Source organism: Peromyscus eremicus, chromosome 4 (genome assembly GCF_949786415.1).
Source record: "Peromyscus eremicus chromosome 4, PerEre_H2_v1, whole genome shotgun sequence".
Lineage (NCBI taxonomy): Eukaryota > Metazoa > Chordata > Mammalia > Rodentia > Cricetidae > Peromyscus > Peromyscus eremicus.
The window spans coordinates 48256483-48282916 of record NC_081419.1 but is presented as its reverse complement, the minus strand read 5'-3'; the positions used below and the strand labels follow the sequence as shown (position 1 = coordinate 48282916).

Sequence of the window (26434 nt, the reverse complement as noted above, 5' to 3'; positions counted from 1 at the left end):
ATGAGGACACAGAGGTTTTCAGTCTGAGGAAACAAGATCAGCTGAGGAACTGGCAAGGTGAGGTTGGCTGTGGCTTGTTGTTTCTCTGATCTTTCAGCATTCACCCCAATACCAGGCTCCCGAGTTTTTTTTTTTTGTTTTTTTTTTTTTTTTTATTAATAAGACCCTTTAAGTTTCATGCTACAAGACTTTATTATATGCCATGCCAGGGACTTGAGTCTGCCAGGAAACCTCTCTACCCCTGTGCCACACTACCAAGCCCTCTCTCAAGCCTTTAGGCTGACATTTTTCATGTTGACAACTACTTTTCTATGATCTTGATATGTGGAGGTCGGCATGACTTTAAATAAAATCTGAGGGTTTTTATTGCTCATTCCATCAGTTTTGTCTTGCCTTTTGTGTTTGAGAAGCCTAACCCCAGTTAATTTTATCTTCCTTGGCCTGTGGGCCCTCGAAGTTTATAGTCAGAAAATTTTTCAAGCACGATGTTGAAATTGACTGCTGTAGTGGTTTGAATGAGAACAGCCCCCACATGCTCAGATGTCTGAATGCTTGGTTCCCAGGGGGTGGAACTGTTCAGGAAGAACAAGGAGGTGTGGTTGAGGGAGGAGGTCTGTCCCTGGGGATGGGCTTTACGGTTTCAAAAGCCCGAGCCTTTTCCCAGTTAGTCCTCTAATTACGATAAGCCTTCTAATTATGGAAAAGGGTGTAAGTTCTCTGCTCCAGCTCCAGTGCCATGCTAGCCTGCCTGCTACGCTCCCTGGCTGGTCATGGACTAACTCTGAAACTGTAAGCAAGTGTCTATTAGATGCTTTCATTTATAAGCTGCCTCGGTCACAGTGTTCACAGCAGTAGAACAGTAACTAAGATGAGTGTTGAAAGTCTCTTTTCCAGGTATTCAAGTATGTCCTTTTAATACAAACTCAGGCTTTCTTTCATTCAAGCAAGATAGATCCTTTTGTCCTACTTTTTTTTTTTCGTCATCCAGGCCCTGATGAACCTGAGACCCATGTGGACCTATGCAGTTTGTGCCACTGCCTGATGCCTTGGTGATGTCCTTGGGCTTGGCTGCCTCAGGGTGCCATGCTGATGTGTGACATGTGTAACCATCTGAGGTCATGTCGAGGCTCTTGGCATGCAGCCCCTGAGGGCCATGAGTGGGTCAGTGGTCCTGATATAGCCAAGGGCTGTGTTGATGTCTACAGCTTGTGATTACCACTGAAGTCCATGCAGATGTCCACAGTCTGGTCTGCCTCCGGAAGCCATGTTAACATCTGTATGCTCAGGAGAGCTGGGCCCGCCCCTGGCTGGCTGACAGTGCAGGATGGAGGGAGCTCTGACCGTGCAGTGGACCCACCCCTCACTGGACCACTGCACTACAGTGCGAGAGGTGGTGAGGACGCAGGAGGGCTGGCTCAGGCCGCCGCGGAGCTCTCCTCAGCTGATGAGTTCTGGTGTGAAAGACTCATCCTCCCTTAGGGAGCTGGTCACTAGGAATCTGACCATGCTCCAAATATATGGACAACACAAAATGGACTTTTTTCCTGGGGGATAGGTCACGGGGATCGGGGCAAACATGGGACAACTGGGAGGTGAGCACATAATGTGAGATTCCCAAATAATCAATTTTAAAAAAAACTTAAAATTTTTTAGAAAAAAGGAAAAAGAAAAGAACAGTCATCTGAGAGATAACCAAACATGATAAAATAAAGGATGAAGTTGGCCACGGCAACCCAACAGGAGGAAAATAGCCCCAAGATTAGGCACAAGAGTTAGAGACCCACTCGCTCACTTTTGCCCTGGTTTTTTTGTTTGTTTGGTTTGGTTTGGTTTTTTGAGACAGGGTTTCTCTGTGTACCTCTAGCTGTCCTGGAACCAGCTCTGTAGACTAGGCTGGCCTTGAAATCACAGAGATCTGTTTGCCTCTGCTTCCAAGTGCTGAGATTAAAGACATTCGCCACCATCACCTTTAAATTTCCCTTTTTAAATGTTTAGATTTGAAGAGTTGCATGGACGATATAAGATTTTCTATATATTCTTAGTTCTCCTTCCCCTGCTCACAACTCACATGTCCATGGCACAATTAGTAAAATCAGCTGGCAACATCTCAACACTAGTTAAACAGTCCTTACTTGAATTTTGCCAGTTTCCTTAGTATCCATTTCTGGAGTTTTAGTCACGATTTCTCATTGTATTCAGATATTTTTCCTTAGTTCTTTCCAGCTGTAGCACTCTAAGAACTAGTGCTGATAGCCTGCCTTGTGGAACAGACTTCAATTAGAGGCTGATGGTTCTACAGGGTTGGAACAAAGTTAGGATCTAAAAAACTATTTTTGTGTGTTCATACACATGTGGGTGTGTGGAGACCACTCCCACCTTACTCTTAACTTCTCTCTCCTCTCTCTCTCTCTCTCTCTCTCTCTCTCTCTCTCTCTCTCTCTCTGTCTCTCTGTCTCTCTCTCTGTCTCTCTCTCTCACACACACACACACACACACACACACACACACACACACACACACACACGCCCCGCCTGCAGGGCTACAACGGGTTCTCGACCACCCTAAGGACAGAATGATAGGGACAGGAGATACAAAGGAAATACACCAAGTCTAGATTCTGATCAAGGTGCAACTTTATTTTTCTCCAAGAGGGTTTATATAGTTCCTGCAGGGTGGGGGGAGCAAGAAGCTGTCATCTGCATAAGGTGGGGCAAGCTAACAGGATGTTTGTATAGGATGTTTACAGGGTGAAAGGGTCAAGGGCTCTGCCTCAATGTCCTGTTGCTAGGCAACCTGACTGTAAGATGACCTAGTTCTCTGTCTTATGGGGGGGGGGTCTGTATTTTTCCACTAACTAGAGATTCTATCCTTGTCCCTGACAAACACACACACACACACACACACACACACACACACACACACACACACACACGGCGCAGGAGAGAATTTGGAAGGTGAGGTATGCCATGGCGATCACGAAGTCAGAGGACAACTTTTGGGGTTGGTTCTCACCTTCAACCTTTCTGTGGACTTGGGGATTGAACTCGGGGTGTCGGGCTCTCACTGTTGAGTGGCAGTACCTTTCCCAACTGAGCTATCTCACCGGCTCCTCCACCCAATTTTGAGACAGGCTCTCTCTGAACCTGGAGCTGACCATTTCAGCCAGACTGACTACCTACCAAGGCCTCAATCCTCCTGTCTCTCTGCCCCCAGGGCTGGGATTACTAGCACATGCTGTTGTACCTGGTTTTGATTGTGGGTGCTGGGGAGCTGAACGCAGGTCCTCGTTTGCATGGAAAGCTTTTTACTTATTGAGCCCTTATGTGTTGTTATCAAATCACATTAAGGGGATCAGGAAATCAAAATGCTTTATTCCTGGCTAAAATGCTGTCTACATTGACTCTTCTGCAGTCTCTGTCTTCCTCTTTCCCTTTGTACTTAGCACAAATATGAGGGGAAGCAGGTTTTGAATACACAAATGGTCAGATGCTATGCAAACAGGTTAAGTCCTGGTTATTTATGCTTGAGAGAGGTAGAAAATTATTTTCTATTCCTCCGTATTATTCTCAAACTTCATTGCTTTTTGGTTACAGTAGTTAAGTTCCGGCTTCTACCCATGCCAACTCGCCAAAGGCATCAATCACTTCCTTTGTCACAGAAATCCAATGATACCCTTTGTGCTCTTGTCTTAACCTCTGGCCAGCATTTGATGCTTGCAAATGACTTCCTTTTCTTAGGTATTCTTCCTTCTGGGATTTCACACACCAGCTTTCTTTCCTTATCTACTCTCCTCTTCAGCCCCACCCTTTAAATGAAGACACTATTAGGGTATTATCTAGGCCATCTTCTCTCCAGATGAGGTCCATGATAGCAGCTTCAGGGCCAACTCGTATAGATTTCCCCTTCTAGCTCTGCATCTTCTAATGTTAACACAGAGCACCTCAACTTCAAACATCATTCGCCAACCGCTGTATGTGACCAATAGAACCAAGTCCCACATTCAGTGCCCAAATCTGTGTACATCATCCAATTTGACCCCCCTCCAGCTGCTTCCTAATTCAAGGACTTCCAACAATGACTGAAACACAAGTGGTTTGTCATTTTCCCAGTACAAAACACCTTCATCTCTTCTGTGGCTTCTGAACCATGCTCCAGCTCTTCCTTACACCAAGGACTAGCAGGTACATTATAGGACAAAATATTGCTTGTCCACTCTGGTCCTGTCTAGTCTCTTCTGATTCTGCCCACATCCCTGTCTCCATCACATGTCCACTTGCTGAGTGCTGCACCTCAACTATACAGGAAGCAGCCAGTCTCCCACTCTAGATTTGTTTACAGTACAGCCATTGACTCATAAAAACGATCATACTATTTGTCTAAAGCCCTAAGAACAGCTTGCTACTCTGATAGAAATAGCAAACCATCAGAATGGCTTACAAACCACTTCTGCAGTTTGTTCTACCTTCTTCTCAAAACCACCTATGCTCAGGGTCAGGATGATTCCTCTCAGGCCCATAGCTGCAGGAATTCTTCCAACTCTGAATCTTTGAAGTAAGTCCGATACTTGTCTGAAATGATTCCTCACACTCCCATAATGTCATGTGGTATTTAGTGGTCATCTACATCCCTAGTGCCCAGAAGCCATTTCATATGTCCCTACTCTGAGTGCAGTTTCCATTCTGCCCCAAGCCCCTCCCACATATATCTTTAACCTTTATCAAACACAAAACTATGAGGGACCATCTGACTGTAAAGTGAATCTTAAAATGTCTTATTAATAAAAACAAATCCAAAGCCAGATATTGGGATGAATGCTGAAAGATCAGAGAGACAGAACACGCCACATCCAACCTCACCTTGCCAACTTCTCAGTCGATCCTGTTTCCAAGAATCCTTGAACTGAAGCCTCTGAATCCTCACCCGAATGGATCTCAGATAAACTGCTGCTAAAAGCTAAAAGCTTAAAAAAGGCTCTAGTTCCTGGTCATGCTTTATATACCTTTCTGCTTCCTGCCATCACTTCCTGGGATTAAAGGCATGTGTCACCATGCCTGGCTATTTCCAGTGTGGCTTTGAACTCACAGAGATCCAGACAGATCTCTGCCTCCAGAATGCTAGAATTAAAGGTGTGAGTGAGTGCCACCATTTTTTGGCCTCTATGTCTAATCCAGTGGCTGTTCTGTTCTCTGACCCCAGGTAAGTTTAATAGGGTGCACAATATTTTGGGGAACACGATAACACCACAATCTGACTCCTTTCCCATTGTATTTCCAACATTTATTACACTGCATAGTAAGAATCCAATAAGTATGTATTAAATAAATGATTATTTGTGTGTGTGTGTGTGTGTACCGTTTTTCAAGACAGAGTTTCTCTATGTAACAGCTCTGGCTGTCCTGGAACTTGCTTTGTAGACCAGGCTGGCCTGGAGCTCACAGAGATCCACCTGCCTCTGCCTCCCAAGTGCTAAGATTACAGGTGTGTTTCACCACCACCCAGCAATAAATGAACTTTAAACACTTCAGCACTGAATCTATTTTTACAATTTCCAAAGAAAACTGAAAGCTCCCGTTCAGTCTAATCTCAGTGGGTAAAGGTGCTTGTCCAGAACCTAATGACTGAGTTTGATCCCTGGAATGCACATAAGATAGAGAACCAAGTCTACAAAGTTGTCCTTTGACCTCTATATGCATGCTGTTACACCTGCCCCAACACACAGAAACATCCTACATGTGTGCACACACAAATTTTTTTTTTTTTAAAATCTGGTCCTTAAATCATATTGTGACTTCATGACATCCCTCAATTCATGCCTGATTAACAAGGAGTCTTAAAGTGCTGTAAACAGAAAAGTGATCACATTGCTCGCATTCTGTCCATTCCAGCTCATCGCTGTTGAGTTAAAGAGTGCTTAATATAATCCAGCGAGATAATAAGGCCTGAATAAGGGACTGGTGTCAACAGAAGGGTGGGGCCAGTCCTCATTCATCCCCTTTCCACAGTTATAGCTATCAAGTATATCACAGGAGATGTTTCTTGGTGATTTGACTCTGGTGGTTAAAATCAGGTGTTTTGTTTTGTTGATGCTTTATTTTGTTGTTTTCTAACATGACTTCAAAAAAGCCAACAGAAGGAATTTGAGAATGAGCAGTTATAATCCCAAAGGTGATAGATATGGAGGGTCTTGGTTTAGTTACATCCCCTTCAGTGCTTACAGTCAGCATCTTGTATAGATCATAGAAATCAACAAATATCAGAATTATAAAACCAAATTACTACCTGGTGAACTATGAGACAGAGCTGCACTGAAGAGAACTGTCAGTTCATGTAGGACTCAGACCATTCACAACAAACGCCCTTAGGAAGCAGTTTCCAGGCCTAGGTAGGAACTCCCAGAGGAAAGCAGGGACCAGGGCAGTGTGCCTCAGGTCTACACATGAATCTTCCTTCCATTCCCCTGAATACAAACACTTACCAAAGGTGTGGTTATGAGAACATACAAAAGAAACAGGACCTGTCCTGCAGGAGGAAGGAAGAGAGCACACAGGCTGTTGCTGACCTTTTGAAAGGCAGTTTCTAATTATATCATCACTCACGTGTGTCACTGTTAATATCGTTGAAAAATAACATAAACATTCAACATTTTAAGGATCTTGCACAAAGCAAATGACAATAGGTTTTATTAACATATCTTACAATGTCACTTATTCCTAGTTTTGTAATTTCTGCTTAATTATAAAGGTTGATTTCGCGTCTACAGTAATGTACTGTATTTAAATGATCATTCATACAAGATCACACCAGTACATGTTTTTGAATAATATACACACATCACTCTAACTTGGACCTGTTATTTTAAAAGTGGGTTTATAAATGGGACTTATAAAAGTTGAGGGAAATGGAAGTTCTAATTTAGCAGCATGCATGTATGTATTCAAGTACAACTTTCAACCAAGTGCTTTTTCAAAATTTACTGGTGACTAATTCACCAATATCAAAATAAACACTATCAAATATCCAAATTTTAAAGTTAAGGCTAATATTTTCACTTCACATCCATATGCACAACCATAAACATTCCATTTAAATATGTAGTGATCAAAGTCTGAATACATTATACCATGTATATATAGCATCAGAGTTCCAAACTGTAGAATTATTCAAGTTCATGAATCCTGCAACAGTATTTACTAGAGATGTAATTAGCATTTTGCTCCTCAACCACACTTACAAATGGTCTGATATTCATAATGACGGATGCAAAAAAGGTAACAGGCTGAACTTAAAACACAGTATTGTTTCAAAGAGCAGGTGTTGGGGGGACAGTGATTCACCTGAACAAATCATTCTAGTCTTACAGAAAGTTATCTTAACATTGGAAATGTATATAAAAATAGCAAGCCACTTCCACATATGTCCAGGTAATCTTCTGACGTTCTGAACTCCTCTAAGTGTGTATTCCTCTGTTTCCCTTATTCTAATGCAATGCCATCCATCATTTTATGTTAACGTTCATATTCTGTAATGCCATGTCATTCCAAAAGTTTACAACATAGGTCTGATGTTACTTTTATATTTTCTCATTCAATGTTTATTCATTTTTTTTTTCTGTGTGTTTTTTTTTTTTTTTTTTTTTTTGAGACAGGGTTTTTCTGTGTAACAGTCCCTGCTATCCTGGAAACTTACTTTGTAGACCAGGCTAGCCATGAACTCACAGAGAATTGCCTACCTCTGCCTCCCGAGTGCTTGGGATTAAAGATGTGCATCACCACCATTTTACTTTTACAAGTAAAAATGTAATTTTATATAACAAGCCATAGTAATCCAAAGTACCAGGAATTGCGTGATAGTACTATATGTGGGAAATAACCGTCAAATTATTGAATCACCTGTAAAAATTCTTGGAACCAATCAAACGTGCCTTTCTGTCCTCTTCCTTCCCTCTTACCGAGTGTACTGTAGCTCAGTCATTCCCATTCTGAACTACAAACCCCTAACACACAAGCCGATCTTCACAGCGGTTTCTGAAAGCAGAAGCATGACTCATTCACAAGGGTCAGCACCTCTGAGCCTTTCCCCTCTTAGGAAACCACACAGAAAAAGCAGTGATTATACTGCATGAGCATGGTACAGACAAGTGCTTCAGTCAGTAGGAAAGTTCCAGAAATTAAAGTTCATCTGTTGGGACGAATGAGCATTTTCAATCTGATCATAGAAATACAAGCTTGGTTGGTAATAAAAGGTGGGCATGCACAGAATCAAAACTCTGCCATGTATACATTCTTAACCCTTTTGATTTTATTGTACAATCTACTTGTCGCTAACAACTTTAAGAATTCATTCAACTGAAGGGGCAAATTGATTTTTGAGTGTGTGTGGTGCTTAAGATGAAACTCTGGTTTTGTGAACGTTAGCTGTCGGCCACTGAGCTACCCCCTCAGCCCACAGATGTTTATTTTAAGGACCCCCCAACCACACATATGCTTTGCCCTCTCCCCCCCAGTGCACTGCACTATCCTGACAGCAGCTACCTATTTTACAGCTAGTTCAATGATTTACCCGGGGAAAGCGTTTATGAAATTCCTGAGAATGAATTAAGTTTTCAGCAAAGCCTTAAACTTTTAACAGATTCCTCACAATAAGAAAAAATCTTAAAGTTCTACTATTAGACCAATTTTTACTATACAATATTTCACATAAATCATGTTTTACATTTTTTCTAATTACATACAGCAAAAATCTCAAATCAATACAAGGGTGACAAAGAAAAAGATGCATTATGTTTAGCAGATGCAAATTAAAACACAGAAAGAGCAGTAAAACTTCAAATAAATCACATCCACTCTATCAGCGAACAGCCGATAAGGGCATTATAGGGAAAATCATTTCTGAATGATTTTTGTGGACAAGTTGTGCTTTTTTATTAATTGTGCACTTAAAAAAATGACCACTAAAGAATGATTTAACTTATTTGTTGTCCAGATACTTGAGAAAAATTATTATACCATTAATGTGGTTACCAAGCACCTAATTTTGGAAAGGCTTCATAATGTTTTCTTTTTCATCCCTCAGCAAAGACATCAACCCCCCAATTAAAGCTTATTACTGATGAAATCAATGTCAATGAAGATGATAATATATGCGATGCTGAGGCGTGTGTCACAGCCCATTGTAATGTGGACCCCATCGCTTATTGATGTGGTCAAAAGTGTGCGAAACCCACTGCTGCTCGAGCACCCGGTAGCGCTCCTCACAGATGTAGAGAGGTTTGCCTCGCCTGCAACACACACAAAGGACAAGAGCATTAAAGGTCATACACTCCAACCCGGTCTCCACAGGCATTCCTTCTTTAAGACACCTCGGCAAAGACAGCTATGATTTTATTTTATGTGGTCTGTATTTTGGATAGGAAAACTATCTCAAAGCTAGAAATAACTATTTAAATTAATGATCGTTAGACTTTGTAATACTTTTAACAGTTATAATTGCAAAACCAGGTATGGCACACTGGTTTCTACGCTGGAGCTTCAGGAAAACACCTGACACATCCAAGCAGGGCTAACCTAAGGTCCCGGTCCTCTTCTCCATGAGCATCCAAATAGACGGAACCCCAGAGGCAGAAGCGGTGGCCTCGGATGATGATAATCACTGATGCATTGATTAAAAGGAAAATTCCGGTTCCGGCTCCACAATTCTGAGAATGCTTTAAAAAAAATAAAAGAAAATGTAACAATGCACTTTAAGTCAAGTAGCCTTTATAGAAAAATCAAGAACATCTTAATTAATAGTTAATAATATAAAACTATTTAATTTTAAAATAAGAGTTCATCTATTTAAACCCATAACCCCAGCCCCAACAGCTTGTTAACACATTAGGAAGAATCTCGGTGAGCGCTGTGTAGGAAGCAGTGCGAGCTCGCCTAGCTCAGACGCTAGCACCCTTGGGGCATCAGAGAAGGCTGTTTCCCAGCGCGCTGAAAAGTGGGCAAGAGGAAGGGAACTGCAATTGTACTTAGGAAAGGTTTGATGTCTTAAATACAGACAGCTTGGGTTCTACCTCTGAACTCACAGATGGGAGGAAGATGAAACGTGGTTTCATTGGACCCCATCATCCCCCAAGGCTGGCCTTCCCGCCCACCGCGTGCTTACCAGCACACATTCACAGTAACTCTGCTGCTTGCAGCACAGGCCTTTCAGGCACACAAACGTGCCACACACCAGGCACACAGCCGGGTCTTTGGGAACCTTGGTGCAGACACTGCACGTTTTTCTGTGGTAGTATTGAAAAATGGTGTTGTAATTCTCAGGCAACTGTAACAGGTGTGGTAATTTCCATCTTGACTCTTGGATAAGCAAAGCCTAAAACATTCAAAAAATATAGTCATCAGTCCCATGTATATAGGATTCTAAAATTACACATTCAATTTTAAAAGGATTTTAGTTTAGGAAGAAAAATCCGCCTTCAAGAATGTGATTTATTTATTAAAAATCTTTCTTTTCCCATTTTACAAACAATAAAAATGGTCCTTTAGCAATTATTATTCTTTATTTCCATACAGATTTCAATTGTAACAGACGTAAGATTTTATAGTAAGTACCCTAAAACATGTTATTTTTTAAGAGAAAAAAGTATTAGTATTTCTGAACATGCATGAAAATATATCTGTAAACATGCAAAAGCGTGCATTAAAATAGTTAAACATTTTCTGACACCAGGTCTTGACCTGTCACACATAAACGATTCTTAAGCTTTTCTTTATCAGAAGTCAGAATTGTAAGTCATCATTCCTATTTTAATGCTTTACACGAATTCTCCTCCTAGTACAGGCAACGTTCATATACTTTAGGCTGTCAAGGTTATTTGTATCTGTAAGTGCCAGCCTGTAACTCTTTGAATAAACTTCCTATTTGTGTAGGAAAAACTCCCAGTTAGTTAAAGCTTCCTGCAGGGCAAACTTTATTTACGATTTGCAGTTGTAACAAGGTACTGGTAATATTTTTTCTAGATGTTACTACCTTCACAGTTCAGTTCCGCTGGGCGGTGGTGGCACACGCCTTTAATCCCAGCACTGGGAGGCAGAGCCAGGCGGATCTCTGTGAGTTCGAGGCCAGCCTGGACTACCAAGTGAGTTCCAGGAAAGGCGTAAAGCTACACAGAGAAACTCTGTCTCGAAAAACCAAAAAAAAAAAAAAAACCCAAAAACAAAAACACAAAAAACAAAAATACAGTTCAGTTCCATATGTTTATTAGGTGACTAATTTCTATAAGACACTTAAAGAAATTGGGAAGTTCAAAGAAAAAAAAAAGATCTTAATGTATCATTAAGATTCATTAAAGAGCTGGGCAGTGGTGGTGTACGCCTTTAATCCCGGTACTTGGGAGGCAGAGGAAGGTGGATCTCAATGAGTTCCAGGACAGCCAAGGCTACATAGAGAAACCCTATTTCAAAAAGCAAGCAAAGATACATTACAGAAACAAATGTGATAACAGAAGCTGAGTTGAGTGGCACTTGGGGATTCACAGCTCATCACACTTGAGGCCCTGGGTTGAATCTTGTCCATAAACACAGCAATGATGAGACACAGCACTAGAGATGGAGGAGGTTAGGACTATAGAGAGGGACCAGCAGATTCAACAGAGGGATAGTAGGGCTGCCTGAGATAGAAGTGGCCCCAATGGGCCAATTTAAAGGCATTTTAAAGTCTGCACCACACTTAAAAAACTCTTTTGTGTCAAATCTGGGCAAGGCAGCAGATGATTGGTTATAATAACAACGGAAACACAAGCAAAACCATAAAGGCCCTTGACCACCAAAAGAGGCAGTCTTCCCAGATGTGCAGACAGCACCTCCATGAACAGAAGCAGGAACATGCTCCATGAGAACTAGAAGATGCTGAGCATCGCATCTAAGAAAGTCATATGCATGGACTCTTGCACTAGTTACTTTCCAACTTTTACTACCAGAAAAACAGTCTAGGGTCTCTTCACATCTAAACAATTTCTGGTGTCTTATCACCTTACTTTATCTACTGAAGGACAACAGAATTGCCCTGTGGAATAATATTTTCATCGTATCACTCCATTCTCAGTAACAGTAATTCATAGATAGATATAGATATAGATATAGATATAGATATAGATAGATAGATAGATAGATAGATAGATAGATAGATAGATAGATAGATAGATAGATAGATATAGGCTGTATGTACAGAAACCATGGCAAAAGCAGCGCCCCCTGCTGCCTGCTTCTCCACTCTCAAGTCACTGCTCAATGTCTTCACAAACCCCTTTTACCAACCAAGCTGGAAGCATAAACCCACATTTAAAAGTTAAAGACATGATCTTTTAGTTTTCAGTTCATACTTTTAAACATGAGACAACAGTTTTATAACTAAAAACATAATTTATTAACTTTAATTTTTTTTTATCTTCCAACACTACTGTGACAGTTGCTTAAATGATTTAATCAAAATCTACTGGCTTAAGCTAAAAGTAACAACTAATACACCTTTGTAACTGACATATTTCTGCTTTTTTACTACTTATGAGTCAACTATTTTTTTCAACTTTATCAGTTTAAAACCTGCTGCCACAGATGACCTGAAATTTTAACGTTCCCATTATTCTCTAACCTGTGAGCACATTGCCACCATGGCAAGTGGTTTACTCTTTCTACATACCTTTCCTTGTTCTGCATGCTTCTCCGTAAATACCCTTATCTCAGAACACCACTGAGTTATGATGTCAAATGCTGCAACTGGCCAGTCCAGACATGAAGCACTGATGAATGGGTGATCTGTTTGGTAAAAAGTTGGCAGAAGTCCCAGACAGCTGGCAAGAACTGAAAATTCTTCTTCTTCCTTTTAAATATGAAATAGAAAAAAATCTCAAGATATTTTAACTGTCATACTCACCAAGGACTTTGGGACGTTAGAAAACTGTCTCAACTGAAAATAAGTGAAGGAAGCAGAAATAACAAAAAGGAGATAAGGTTTCTCTTTATATTTTAATCCAAGGATCCTTCAAATATTCTTTCCTTAAAATTTAACTCCTACACATCTTGACATCTGCTTCTTTGATACAGTTCTCACATATCTGATGAATGGTTTACAGAAGTTAGCAACTTTAAAAAAGCTCTTTAGAAAACAAAAGAGCTATCTGGGGTTTCAAAAGCAAATACACTGAGCTGGGTACAGGGGGTACACTGCAATCCAACACTCGGAGGCAGAAAGCAGGAAAGTTCACAGTTGAAAAAAGAGTTTGAAGGCAGCTTGGACTATAAATAATGAGACTATGCCTCAAAAACCAAGGGCTGGGCTAGAGCTGAGTGGTAGGGTGCTTGCAAGGCTCTGCATATGGTCACAGCCGAAGGAATAGGGCTGTGAGGTGACTGGTTACCAATGTAGATAAAGAACAACAAAAATCATAGAATTCACAGGAAGAAAAGCTAAATAATTTTCTCAGGCTCTCAATACACATAAAACAAAGTTTGTTTTTTGTTTTTGTTGTTTTTTAGTGTGTGTGTGTGTGTGTTGTATATGTGGTGTGTGTTTTTTTTAATCCATAGAATGATCTGTCAGATCTGAAGCTCTGTTCACTAATAAAAGAAGTAGAGAAATGAGAATGAATAACTTATATATTCTTTAGGTTTGCTTGTTTTTCTTCCTTTTTTTGAAACAGGTTCACACTACATCATGTTGGCTAGCCTCGACTCTCCAAACCAGACTGACTTCAAAAGTTTTATTTTCTTTCTGAGACAATGTCTTGAGCACCCCAGGCTCATCTCACATTCCCTAAGTAGTTAAGACCTTAAACTTCTGGTCTTCTTGCCTCTAACTCCTAAGTACTGGGATTAAACGCCATATCCGGTGCCAGGGACTGAACACAGGCTCTGTGCATGCTAGGCAAGAACTCTCCAACTGAGGCACAAAACCAGCCTTCTTAAGCTTACTTTTAAAGATGTCTGCTAGTCTTCTAAGCACAAACAGAGATTCTCCAGATCCTCTTTATTTACTGAAGACTGTGTTAGAGGCTAACAAATCTCCTCTTATATGCTGGATCAATTCCTATTCCTCCCAAAAGCTTATCTTCCCAGAGATGGAACTAATGACACTTCAAAGCACCCAGCTTCACTAGGTAAACAAACCGACCCTTCCATACCTTGCAGATGCTTCAATCCTGCGTATATGTTTTTACTAATAACATTAAAAGTAACTTTGCCTCCCTATATGACTAGGTCCACCTGTACTTGGCACAAAGTGAACTTTTATAACTGAGCTAATTTTATGTATGAAGTGTAACATTCCAAACTCTACCACAAAGAAACTAAGCTGAAAAAAATCATACTGATATGCAGGCTGAAACTACAGAGCTTCCATTTCATACAACTACACAAAAAAATGACTTTAAAAATCTGCTTTACTGAAGTATAACTTATATGCCATGAAATACACTCATTCTAGGTGTGGTTTGTGAATTTCATATGCACCCACCACAGTATAAATCTTGAACAGTTCCATCACTTCTAACAGTCATTCATGTCCCTATGCAGTTCATCCTAGCCCATATTCTTGGCAACCAAGCAACCACTGATATGCTTTCTACCATCATAGCTTTGGCTTTAAATTTTTTCATATAAAGACAGGGACTCACTATGTAGTCCTGGCTGGCCTTGAACTCGCTATGTAGAGCAAGCTGGTCTTGAACTCACAAAATTCTGCATGCCTATGCTTCCCAAGTACTAGGGTTAAAGATGTGAGCCATTACATCTAGCTCAGGCTGGCCTAGAATGCATAATCCTCTTGTGTGGTGATATCGTGTTCCCCAAAATACTGTGCACCCTAATAAACTTATCTGGGGTCAGAAAACAGAACAGCCACTAGATATAGGGGCCAGAAAATGGTGGCATACACGTCTTTAATCCTACCATTCCAGAGGCAGAGATCCATCTGGATCTTTGTGAGTTCCAAGCCACACTGGAAACAGCTAGGCGTAGTTAACAGTGAGCCTTTAATCCCAGGAAGCGATGGCAGGAAGCAGAAAGGTATATAAGGCATGAGGACCGGGAACTAGAGCCTGGTTAAGCTTTTAGGCTTTTGAGCAGCAGTTTGGCTGAGATTTGTATGAGGACGCAGAGGCTTCCAGTCTGAGGAAGCAGAATCAGCTGAGGAATTGGTGAGGTGAGGTGGCTGTGGCTTGTTCTGCTTCTCTGATCTTCCAGCATTCACCCCAATACCTGGCTTCAGGTTTGATTTATTAATAAGAACTGTTAAGATTCGTGCTACAGTCTTGCCTTTACCTTTTGGCATATCCTACCAGTACATGTCATGACAACCAGCTATTCCTTTTAATTGCTCAGTCTACTATACAGACATACTAAATTTCATTTGTGTATTACTAGATGTCTGCTGTGGGATGTTCTGTATGGCAAATGTGTTGCTAATTAGTCAATAAATAAAACACTGATTGGCCATTGGCTAGGCAGGATGTGTAGGCAGGACAAGGAGGAGAATAAAGCTGGGAAGTGGAAGGCTGAGTCAGAGAGACACACCAGCCACCCCACGATGACAAACAGCATGTGAAGATGCCAGTAAGCCATGAGCCACGTGGCAAGGTATAGATTTATAGAAATGGATTAATTTAAGCTGTAAGAACAGTTAGCAAGAAGCCTGCCACAGCCATACAGTTTGTAACCAATATAAGTCTCTGTGTTTACTTGGTCGGGTCTGAGCGGTTGTGGGACTGGCAGGTGAGAGAGATTTGTCTTGACTGTGGGCCAGGCAGGAAAACTCAAGCTACAAATGTCTGAACTATTTTTTCACTATCATGGATCAGGTTGTCTTAAGTATGCTTTTAAGTCTTCATGCAACTATATGCCTTCATTTATTTTGGTGGACATCTAGGAACAGAACAGATGAGCTGTAAAGCAAGCATATGCCTAATTCTTAAGAGAAACTAAGAAATCTTTTCCAAACTGGATGTACCATTCTACATCCCTACCCGCAGTGAATGACAATCTGTCTAATCCCAATCCTCAGCAGTACTTGACTATCACTTGGGGTGTTAACTTGGTGCCATCACTTGCCTTAGCTTGTGCTTCTTGAAGGAGGAATGCATCGAACACTTTCCTTCGACTTCTTGGTCATTCATAGATATTCTTTTCACAAAATGTTTAGTATTTGTGCTCAATTTTCTATTGATTTTTTAACTTTATTACTGAGTTTCAAGATTTTTGATGTATGCTGGATACAAGTGCTTTGTCATACAGAGTTTTAAAACTTGGAGATCTAGTCTCTAACTCCAACAATGGCCATGACATGCTCAGAAGGGCAGCACCAGCACCACTGGCACTCTAACTCTATGACAGCTTTACATCCTCTGTTGTAATGAAATTACTTCCTAATTTCATTTGTATTTATACTCATTTATCTCTATCTTGAGACTGGGTCTTTCTAGGTAGCCCTGACTGGCCTGGAACTCTTTATGTAGAACAGACTGACCAAGAACTCATAGAGATTTACCTGCCCCCTGCCTCCCGAAAGCTAAGAATAAAGGCATGCAATGCACTGCCACACCTGGCTTAAGTTCATTTTTAGATTTATTATCCCTAAAGCATAGAAATAAAATGAATTTTAGTACACTTTTCTTATATCCTGGAACTTTGTTAAACTTATTCATTAGCTCTAGTAATTTTTAAAGATTACTTCTTGGGCTGGAGATATGGCTCAGCAGTCAAGAGCACTGGCTTCCATTTCTTACTCCTTCATACACCTAATTCAGCCTGTTTCTTTCTCTCTTGGTCTACCTATGCATGTGGTGCTCTAGAACAGGTAGCTAACACAAGTGCCACACCAGTTCTGGAGCTTCTGCCTCAGGCACCTTCCAAGTTATGAGAGGACGCCCCGCTCATAAAAACAGATGGAAGCAGACGCGCTGAGCAGTGAGCACAGAAACAGCCCGGCTCCTAGCCTGGAAGTGTGCAGGGAGAACTGCTAAGGGAGATGCTAACTTTCCCTGGGCAATCTTCATGCTTAGAAATGATGCTGTTTATCAAAAAACAAGCTTTCTATAAAGTTGAGATTTTTTTTTAAAAAAGTCAAAAATCTTAAAAAAAAAAAAAAGGAAGGAAAGAAAGAAGTAAAAAAAAAAAGGAAATACCTCATGGTTGAATGTTTTAAATTTGATCAACATCTTATAACTCTAAGGAGATGATACTGGTAACAAATACATAGTTTCCCTTGGAGCATTTGATAAAAACCAAACTATCAGACTACTTAACATCATATTCAACCTCTTAGGAGAGAAGGAACAAAAAAGTTACCTATGTCTGATATACTTCAGGCTTCAACGGCCACAAATACAGTGACTTGTAACTTCCTCATCCCACTCCTTGAGCTGGCAGGCCGGCTCAGGTCAGGACCGAGTCAGTGCCCACGCTCTGGGTTTACTCACCTTCCAGTTTCCTGCCCTCTTCCTCCCTTGCCTGTTCTTTTGACCCAAAGCTCTGTGAACTAGGTTAAACCAGCAGTAACCCCGACATCCAATTTTTAACACAATTGGCTCTACAGCATTTATAAAGCAAACGTTTCATTGTCATAACAGTGTAAATCTTGCCATATCGTCTAACAGCCTCACTTCTGAACAATGTAACCTTTAAAAGAGTATTAAAAACATCAGCAGAGCGGACACCATTCTTATTTAAGTATTAGGCCTAAATTTATACTAAATTGATCTAAAACTGCTCAACCATCCAAAATTAGTAATGTTTTCAGAAAAAAAAAAAAACCTAAGTGGATGCTAATAAACACAAAACAGTAATATTAGGGACATCTAGTCTTTGAGCTATACTGACATATCCTCATAGCACAGTTCTGCGCATTAAGAGACATAAGTATTCTACTATGCATCAGTGTGATTTAGAAATTAGCCTACTGTAACAAGGCCCCCTACCCTCTACCCCAAATTATACCTGGCAACTTGGTAGATCTTCCCCGAAGAGGTGGTGCTGAAGAAGGCTACTGATCCTAAGGAAAGGTAAACAGAAGGCCTGGATGTATTTTTCCATGGACTCAGGAGACCAAGCAATAGGACTAACCTAAAGTTAAAAGAGGAAAATGCAAGAATTCATTCTGTAATAGATGCAGCTTTTCAAAAGTTCATTCTTAGTGGCAACAAAATCTAACTTAACACAGACATACCATTGTGCACTCCTGGGTTCCTTCTTCACAATATAACTTCCCTTTAGACAGTTCACTTATAACAAAGCTCAGCAGCACTTCATAAGACTTTTCTGCATCACATGTATTCTGGGAAAAAATTAAAATACCAACTTTACATTGGGCACTAAAACAAAAGTTCAGTGGAAATAATCCCCCTTTAATGTAGTAAAACTGCAATTGTATTTTTTCTCAAATGTGTGAATTTCATTTCTTCTAAATCCATGTTAACTACTGTATTCACAAATTTGAGTAAGTGGTTAAAATATCCCAATTATGTCTTTAAAAGACAGAATGTAATGTAATATGTGGAATATATATTCCAAAAAACTTCCACTCCTGAGAGTTTCTCTGAAGAGGAGTTACTCCTGAAGAGGAGTTCCCTAAACTATGCAACACTGACTTAGAGAGATCCTCTACAAGCAACAAACACAACAAATCTGAACTATACGGAAAATGTCTGCAATCTGAAGAGTCAAATAAAGGTATATATAAACAGCCTCCTGACAGTGGGACAAATCTTTTCATATGTAATAAAAAAAGAAGGGCCACAATGTCTATAATATTTTCAACAAACAACAAAAATTATTCAAAGGTCCACATTAAGAAATTCTGCTATAAAGATTCTTTCTCTTGTTTGTTTTGAGAGTACTCCAGGCTGGCCCAGGTTCCTTATGTGAACCAGGCTCGCCCATACTGGCTTGAACTTGTAATCCTGCTGCCTCCAATCTCCCCTTGCTAGGAATACTGGCAGGTGCCTTTAATAAATCATACAGTCCAGCACGTCGTTTAAGAAAGCTGAGGCTCAGTTTTCAACTCTTTGTCCTCAAAGGCAGTCTGACATACTATTTCAGTGTGATGGTCAACTGACCAGTATCCCAAATTAAAGCACAATGCACCTTATGGTATACGATGTTAAATTTTAGTGCAGATAATTGTGATTTGGGAGTGAACTAGCTGAAAAGTGAAGGTCACATTCAATATATTTCATGCACTTATAAGTGGATCTAGCTCTTTTGAAACAAGAGATACAATTTAAACTGGCACATTTTTAAAATAACTTCTCTAGGTTTAAGGCTTACTACAATATGGTGATATTTTATTTGTATTAAAATGTTATTTGTATGTTAATAAATAAAGTTGCCCGGGGGTCAGAGCTATTAGCAAGCCATAGGAAAGCAGGGCAGTGGTGGCGTATACTTGTAATTCCAGCACTTGGTATGCAGAGCTGGGTAAATCTCTGTGTGTTCAGGGATACAGCCATTATTGGACACACATGCCTTTAATCTCAATACCAAGCAAGGAAAACCTGGAGGCCTATACAGACAGGCTGTGACGAGGCGGTCATGTGGTTGGGTTTACAACCAATGAGAAGGCAGAACAGGAACACTATATAAAGACATTAACACAGGGGTAGTGAGTTCTGAGAGGTAGGACCACTGCAGGAGGAAGGGTAAGGTTTTAGCTCTTAGCTCTGACCTCTTGGCTTTCTTCTTTGCATTGGTTCTGTGTTTCTTATTTGGTGAGAAGGTTGGTTACATCTACACTACAACATCAAGATAAAACTGTTAAATTTAAGTTGATGGAGGCCAAATTTGGAGACACAGAAAGCCCAACAGTACAGTGTCCTGGCTAGATTCTTGTCAACTTGGCACAAGATAAAGTCATCTGAGAGGAATGAACCTCAATTGAGAAAATGCCTCCATAAGATCAGGCTACAGGCAGGCAAGCCTGTAATGCATGTTCTTGATTAGTGATTGATAGGGAGGGTCCAGTCAATTGTGGGTGGAGACAGCCCTGTACTGGTCCTGGATTCTACTAAGAAAATAAAAAATAACAAAGCAGGCTGAGCAAAGCCATGAGGAGTAAGCCAGCGGGCAGCACTCTCCACGGCCTCTGCACCAGCACCTGCCTCCAGTTCCCACAGGGTTTGAGCGCCTGCCTTGGCTTCCTTCAGTGGACTGTGACTCAGGACATGTAAAACAAATCAACATTTCTTCTCCAAGTTGCTTTTGGTCATTACATTTTATCATAGCAATAGTAACCCTCTAAGACATGCAATAAAACATTTTCTTTCTTTCTTTTTTGCCCCATAGGTGTTCCATTTCTAAGTAAAACAATTTTTAATTGATTTTGTCTCTCAAACAATCACTCTTGGGCTAGGCTGTAGCTAGCAGAGTGGTAGAGCATTCAGGAGGCCTGAAACCCCCAGCACCACAAAAGCAAAACAAAAAAAGCCACACACACACACAAAAACATGTGAAATATATACTCTCATGAACTTGCATCTCCAACTACTAAGCGAGACGGAATTCAGGGAAGACCACCTTTCTAAGAGCTCCAGTGTGTTTCCAGGCCGACCGATCTTCCTCACTGCCCTTGACTGAAAGTGCTGTCAGTGCCTGGGTGTACAGCAGGGTGAAGAGGACCCTCACAATGCAGGTGAAGTGCTCTGCAACAGGAAGACAACAACACTGCTGGTTTGCAATGCAGACATTTTGAACCCAAGAAAATTTCACATGTATATACCTTTCCCTGCATGTCTAATTTTTCAGACTTAGTGTGGTTAATAAAATGAAATTATAATGTGCTGTATTTCTTCTATTGTTTTTATTGTTGCTGTGACCAAAATTTCTGACATAAATACCTTAAAGGATGAAAGATCTACTGTAGCCTAAGTCAGGATGACAGGAGAGCACACTGCTGGACTCTCAGCAGCTTTCCCCGGCTTCTCTTTTCCCATTGGCACCCAGCCTGTGGGATACTACCACCCACACTCAGGACTGCTTTCTCCTCCCAAGGAACACCTGCACAGACACAGCCAAACTGTACCTCCCTAATCTCCTACAGACAGGCTCTCACTATGTCTGCTAGGCAATTTTTAAAATTCAATCAAATTGGCAGCCCAAATCACCCATCACACTTCCCACCATCCAAAATTAAGAAAGCACCTCTACTATGAAATTACAAATACATCTCTACAGGCTGTGTCACTGAGAACCAGTGTCTTCTAGAAGGTGCTCTCCTCTGGGCCTGGTAGAGCAGAGCTGTGATTCCAGCTACTCAAGAGTTTGAGACAAAAGGATTGCAAGTTCCAGGTCTGGCCTGCCTGTAAAGTGAGCCCAAGGGCCAGCCTGAGCAATTAATGACCTTGCCTGAAGAAAAAGAAAAAAGATGGACGTGGGGAAGCAGATCAGTCAGGAAGGTTCTTGGTACACAAACATGAGGTCCTGAGTTACATCCCCTAAGCCCATTAAAAGCTGCGCACATCTGTACACCAACACTGGGGTGTAGAGGAGAGAGACCAGGGCTCAGGAACCAGCCAGTGCAGCCACACTCAGTGAGGCACTCAGCAGCCAATACAGAGATCTTAACCGGGAAGCCATTCAGACACTAAAGTACAACTTCTTCTCATAATAAACTTTTTTTTTAATTAAAAAGTAAGCCACCAAGAGAAGTAACACTTACTATAAACAGTATTTTAGCCTTTTGTTATAGAAAAGTCTTATTTCAACAGGGTGGTATGACGCACGCCCTTGATCCCAGCATTTGGGAAGCAGAGGCAGGTAGATCTCTGAGTCCAAGGCCAGCTTGGTCTACAGAGCAAGTTCCAGAACAACCAGGGCTATATAGACCCTGTCTTGAAAAACAGACAAAAACCAAAAGAAAGAAGAAAAGAAAAGAAAGAAAAAAGTCTTATTTCCAATTTTTAGTCATTTTTTAAAAAATCCTTAACCTGACAGTTTTTAAACAACTGTAGCTCAAGTTTTCACACTCATTTGCATAACTTCATAATTATCAATTGATGAAATATTGCTACACAGAAATAAACATCTTTTAGGGACTTTAAACAAGGAAACACTGTTCAGAGATGAATACAGACCAAACAAGTAAAGCCCTTCAAATGTAATTCCCAAAATGAAGGAGGAGGAGGAGGAGGAGGAGGAGGAGGAGGAGGAGGAGGAGGAGGAGGAGGAGAAAGAAAAAAGGATTGTCATGCACTCTTAAGTAAATGTTTCTAAAACAGAAAAATCACCATGAAAACTCAAGCTGAACAAAAGATGAGTCCCTACTTAAAATGCTTCTGAAGCAAACAGACTCCCGCTAATGGTGCAGACTGCAGCCATCACAGTGGTGTCCCATCTTGGGAGCAGGGCCTGGGGAGGCTGACAGTCATACAGTGCTGACAGAGCAGGCACAGGCCTGGGGTTCAAGAGCAGCAGAAGACATCCACTAAGGAGAAAAGGTCTGCTCCTACTGTTTACCTAAGAGATAAGGAGATGCTAAGGTAGAACTATGAACCTGGGACTTAAAAAAGTGAGTTTTTCCTTAAAGTTACACATCATTTACATTTTTAACCTCCTATTCTTGACTGCTGAAAGTGATAAAACAAGAATAAGCTGCCATACCCGACCCTTACACTATTTCAGAGGAAATGCCATAACTAGGAAACTAATATATTAAGTAAGTATTATGCTAAATGTTGTCTGTATTTCCTATTTCTTCATAAAGATGAAATCTTAGAATAATCCAAAGGGTGTTGACATTAACTGGGAAGTGACTGACTCTAGAATGATACCAACAAAGTCTGACTGAACCACATTTGCTTTACTGGGTAAGGCAGGAAACCACACTGAGAACTGGAAAACCTGAGTATTTACTGAGCTGAATATTTATTCAAACCACATACTTGAATATTTAGTGATGTGACTGTTCTCTTCTGTACTTTATATGCATTTTCCAGGGAATCTACAACCCTCTGGAAAATACAGTACATACACTGATCTACTGGATTACCTGAAGGTTCAATGCTTTGTGCAGGTGGTAAGGAAAATAGTACTTGAAGAATTACAAAAGCTCTTTTCTCACAAACTGTTTTAGAGTTAAAATATTACAAAAGGCTCTAAGTTTCATTTTAGGATGAGGTAAATGTATAATGCAAAGGTCCTAATATAATTAAATATAAGACTCCTTGTGTGATTTATTTGGGAGCTGGGTGGTAGGCCCCCCAAAAGAACAAAAACAAACAACAACAGGGATATACAAGCCTGGAGGAACTCAGAGCCTACAAAGAAACCCAGTGACAATATGAGTGCCAATGGAGGGAAAAAGAAAGGGCTGTCTAAAAGAAAGGCTGGAACACGGGGAGTGAGTAGGTGAAGTACGGAGAAAAAACCAACATTTCAAGGTGCTCACCACGTCCCTGTCCTGTAAACACAGTAACTACCCTCCCCGTCCACCACTGCCTTCACCAATTCTCTGCTTTGTTTTCTCATTTCTCACAACTTACTCCACTATAAGCTGTTGCTTCTATAACTGAAAACACAATCTCTTACTTCTAGTCTTTATTATAGAACTATTTCTTTGTCTATGGCCAGAAGTCTTCAGGAGAATTCTTCAATATCCTTTTAAACTGGGTAAGAACTATGGAACTGCTCAGAAAATGTATGTATACACAACCAAACTTTTCCAGACAGTTTTAGAAGATTCATAGTTTCATTGAAGTCCACAATAAAGTCTAGAACCACAGATTTAAAAGCCCTCGTCTAAAGAAGCTATGAAAGGTCCAGTGTAGTAGTGCACGCCTTTAATCCCAGTACTCGGGAGTCAGAGGTAAGTGGATCTGTGAGTTCAAGGCCAGCCTGGTCTACAGAGTGAGTTCCAGGACAGCTGGGGCTATGTAGAGAGATCTTGTCTTAACACTCCCACCCCTCCCCAGGAGGAGAAGCAGCTTTCAAAGATTTATGGGGTCACATCAACTTGATATGAGTCAATATAAAGAATGTAACACACTACACAATGCCACTGTTGCTCAGGTTTTGTTGTTTTAAATACTTCTTGACAGCTTTTAGAAATAGTAGTATGGCTTAGAGCTTAAGCATCCCCAAAAGTTTAATATGCAAAGAATTGGTTGCCAGCCTGTGGGGATAGTGGGAGGCGGCAGAAAGGGTGTCCCCCTTGGAAGGGATATCAGGACTCTCCCACCCCGACCTCCACCCCATCTCTGATCATGGACACCATGAAGCAGCTTCTTCTACCTCAGTCTCCCACCAGTGTGCTACCTTGCCACAGGCCCAAAAGCAGGGCGCCCTGGTCAAGCAACAGTGGATTCTGAAACTATGAGCCATGATAACCTTTCTTACAGTTGATTGTCCCAGTGCTTTGCCACAAACACGGAAAGCTGGCTAATCCAGATAAATAAGACAAATTATTATGAAATCTTAAAGCCCAAGTTTTGAGAGTAATTTAAGTACAGGTAAATTTAATGACTGTTAGATATTCATCTATGTGGTTCCCCAAGAGCAAAGTCCACATTATACTCATCTTTGCATTTCTAGTATCCAGTAAGGCAGTGTTTCAACATGGCACATAGTAGGTGTTCCCAAATATTTCTTGGGCCTGTGAAGTGGCTCAGTGGACAAAGGTGCTTTCTACCAAGACTGATGACTGAGTCTCATCTCCAGCTCCCACGGCAGAAGGAAGAGAACTGAGTCTTGCAGGCTCTCCTCTAATCTGTGGCTTACCCAGTGCACACGTGAGCACACACAATCACAATGTAACCTTTCAAAATATTTCTTGAGCAAACAATGACTTCACAACTTAGTACTTAACCAGCATTTGCTTATTAAATATGTCCACAAAACTACTTTTAGGAATGATTTAGGGAACACTTACTAACATAATTTTTTTGTTTGTTTTGTTTGAGACAGGGTTTCTCTGTATAGCCTGGCTGTCCTGAAACTTCCTCTGTAGACCAGGCTGGCCTTGAACTCACAGAGATCCCCCAACATAAAATTTTATATAGATATTTTACTGAATCTAGTTTAATCCATTTATTCAATAAAAAAAACAAATTTCTTACCCTGTTTTAAAGCACAACTTTAGGGTCTATTTCCACTGAATTAAATCTGTAGGATCAGTTATTTCAGCACACTCTGCTGCTACCTTTGGTTAAAAGCTAAGGCCATAGTTCTTTCTGACAACGACCACCAGCTCTACCAGTCAGACACTCAGCAGCAGGTCCTGCACTGTTAACTGAAATATAATCCCTTCTACATGTCAAGCTTCTCTTTTAGGTTCTCAGGTTTATAGGAAACTATCCCAATAAGGAAAGTGCATATTTAAATATTTAAAATATAAAACAAAGTAACTTTTTGGAGGTTAAAATATAATACACTGTGTCTTAATTGAACACAATTAGGAATAAATCACCACGCTCCCTGATGGCTGTTTCCTTAAACTAATGAAAACTAACCCAAATCTCTCCCCACACACACACATACACACACGCTAAAGAATTTGAAATTTATTTTGTAAAGAGATTAAATTAGGCTACTTGACAAGTTACAAAATAAGTGAATAAATTCATAGCCATATTCAATCCCACAAAAACAATATTAAAAAAACATCTTAATGTTAATGTAAATTAACATTGTAATATGTAAAATGTAAATATGAAGAGTAGCTACTGATAGTCATTCTTGTTGTGCTGATTAAATTGTTCTGGAACTTAGTAATGATGATGATGATGCATCAAATACCAATGCAATCATAACTATAAAGACATTAAGCAGCACATTGTATGTTATGTGACTACTATAACTAAAATATTAATCAAGCCAGGCAGTGGTGGTGCACACTTTTTTAATCCCAGCACTCGGGAGGCAGAGGCAAGCGAATCTCTGAGTTCAAGGCCAGCCTGGTCTACAGAGCGAGTTCCAGGATAGTAAGGCTACAGAGAGAAACCCTGTCTCAAAAAAAAAAAAAAACAAAAAACCAAAAAACAAAAAAAAAAAAACAAAAAAAACCCCCTAAAAACAAAAAATTAAATAAAAATTCACAGACTGCTATAAATGTGGTTTGCATATTAATGGCATTATTTTACCCTTTAACAAATATAATTTACATGAAATATTGTAATTTGTCTAATTTAAAATAGATGGTCACTTCGTACCCCTAGGTTTATTTTATTAAAACTGAAATATACACAAAAAATGTCTTCCATGGGGAGAAAGTCTTTTTATACCCACATTGCACTGTAACTTAGAACAGCAAAACAGGGTGAGGCATGGTGGTGCACACCATTAATCCCAGCACTCAAGAGGCAGAAGCAGGGGAATCTCTATGAGTTCCAGGCCAACCTGGTCTACACAGAAAGTTCCAGACAAGGAAGGACTACATAATGATACCTCACCTCAAAACAAAACAAAATAAA

At 40.4% G+C, this 26434-nt stretch overlaps 1 protein-coding gene across 4 annotated transcripts in view; it reads right to left on the bottom strand.

Moving 5' to 3' along the window:
• Positions 1-8276: 8276 nt before the first annotated feature.
• Ubr3 (ubiquitin protein ligase E3 component n-recognin 3) overlaps positions 8277-26434 on the bottom strand; it is a 159124-nt gene continuing 140966 nt past the window's right edge. For all 4 annotated transcript variants that reach the window (XM_059260641.1, XM_059260643.1, XM_059260642.1 and 1 more), the window contains 7 exons: positions 20547-20671; positions 18202-18309; positions 17973-18098; positions 12685-12864; positions 10150-10359; positions 9564-9703; positions 8277-9277 (listed from right to left, as the gene is read on the bottom strand). In XM_059260641.1, coding sequence (XP_059116624.1) covers positions 9160-9277; positions 9564-9703; positions 10150-10359; positions 12685-12864; positions 17973-18098; positions 18202-18309; positions 20547-20671 — 1007 coding nt within the window. In that variant the 3' untranslated portion in view covers positions 8277-9159. The remainder of the gene's footprint in view (positions 9278-9563; positions 9704-10149; positions 10360-12684; positions 12865-17972; positions 18099-18201; positions 18310-20546; positions 20672-26434) is intronic.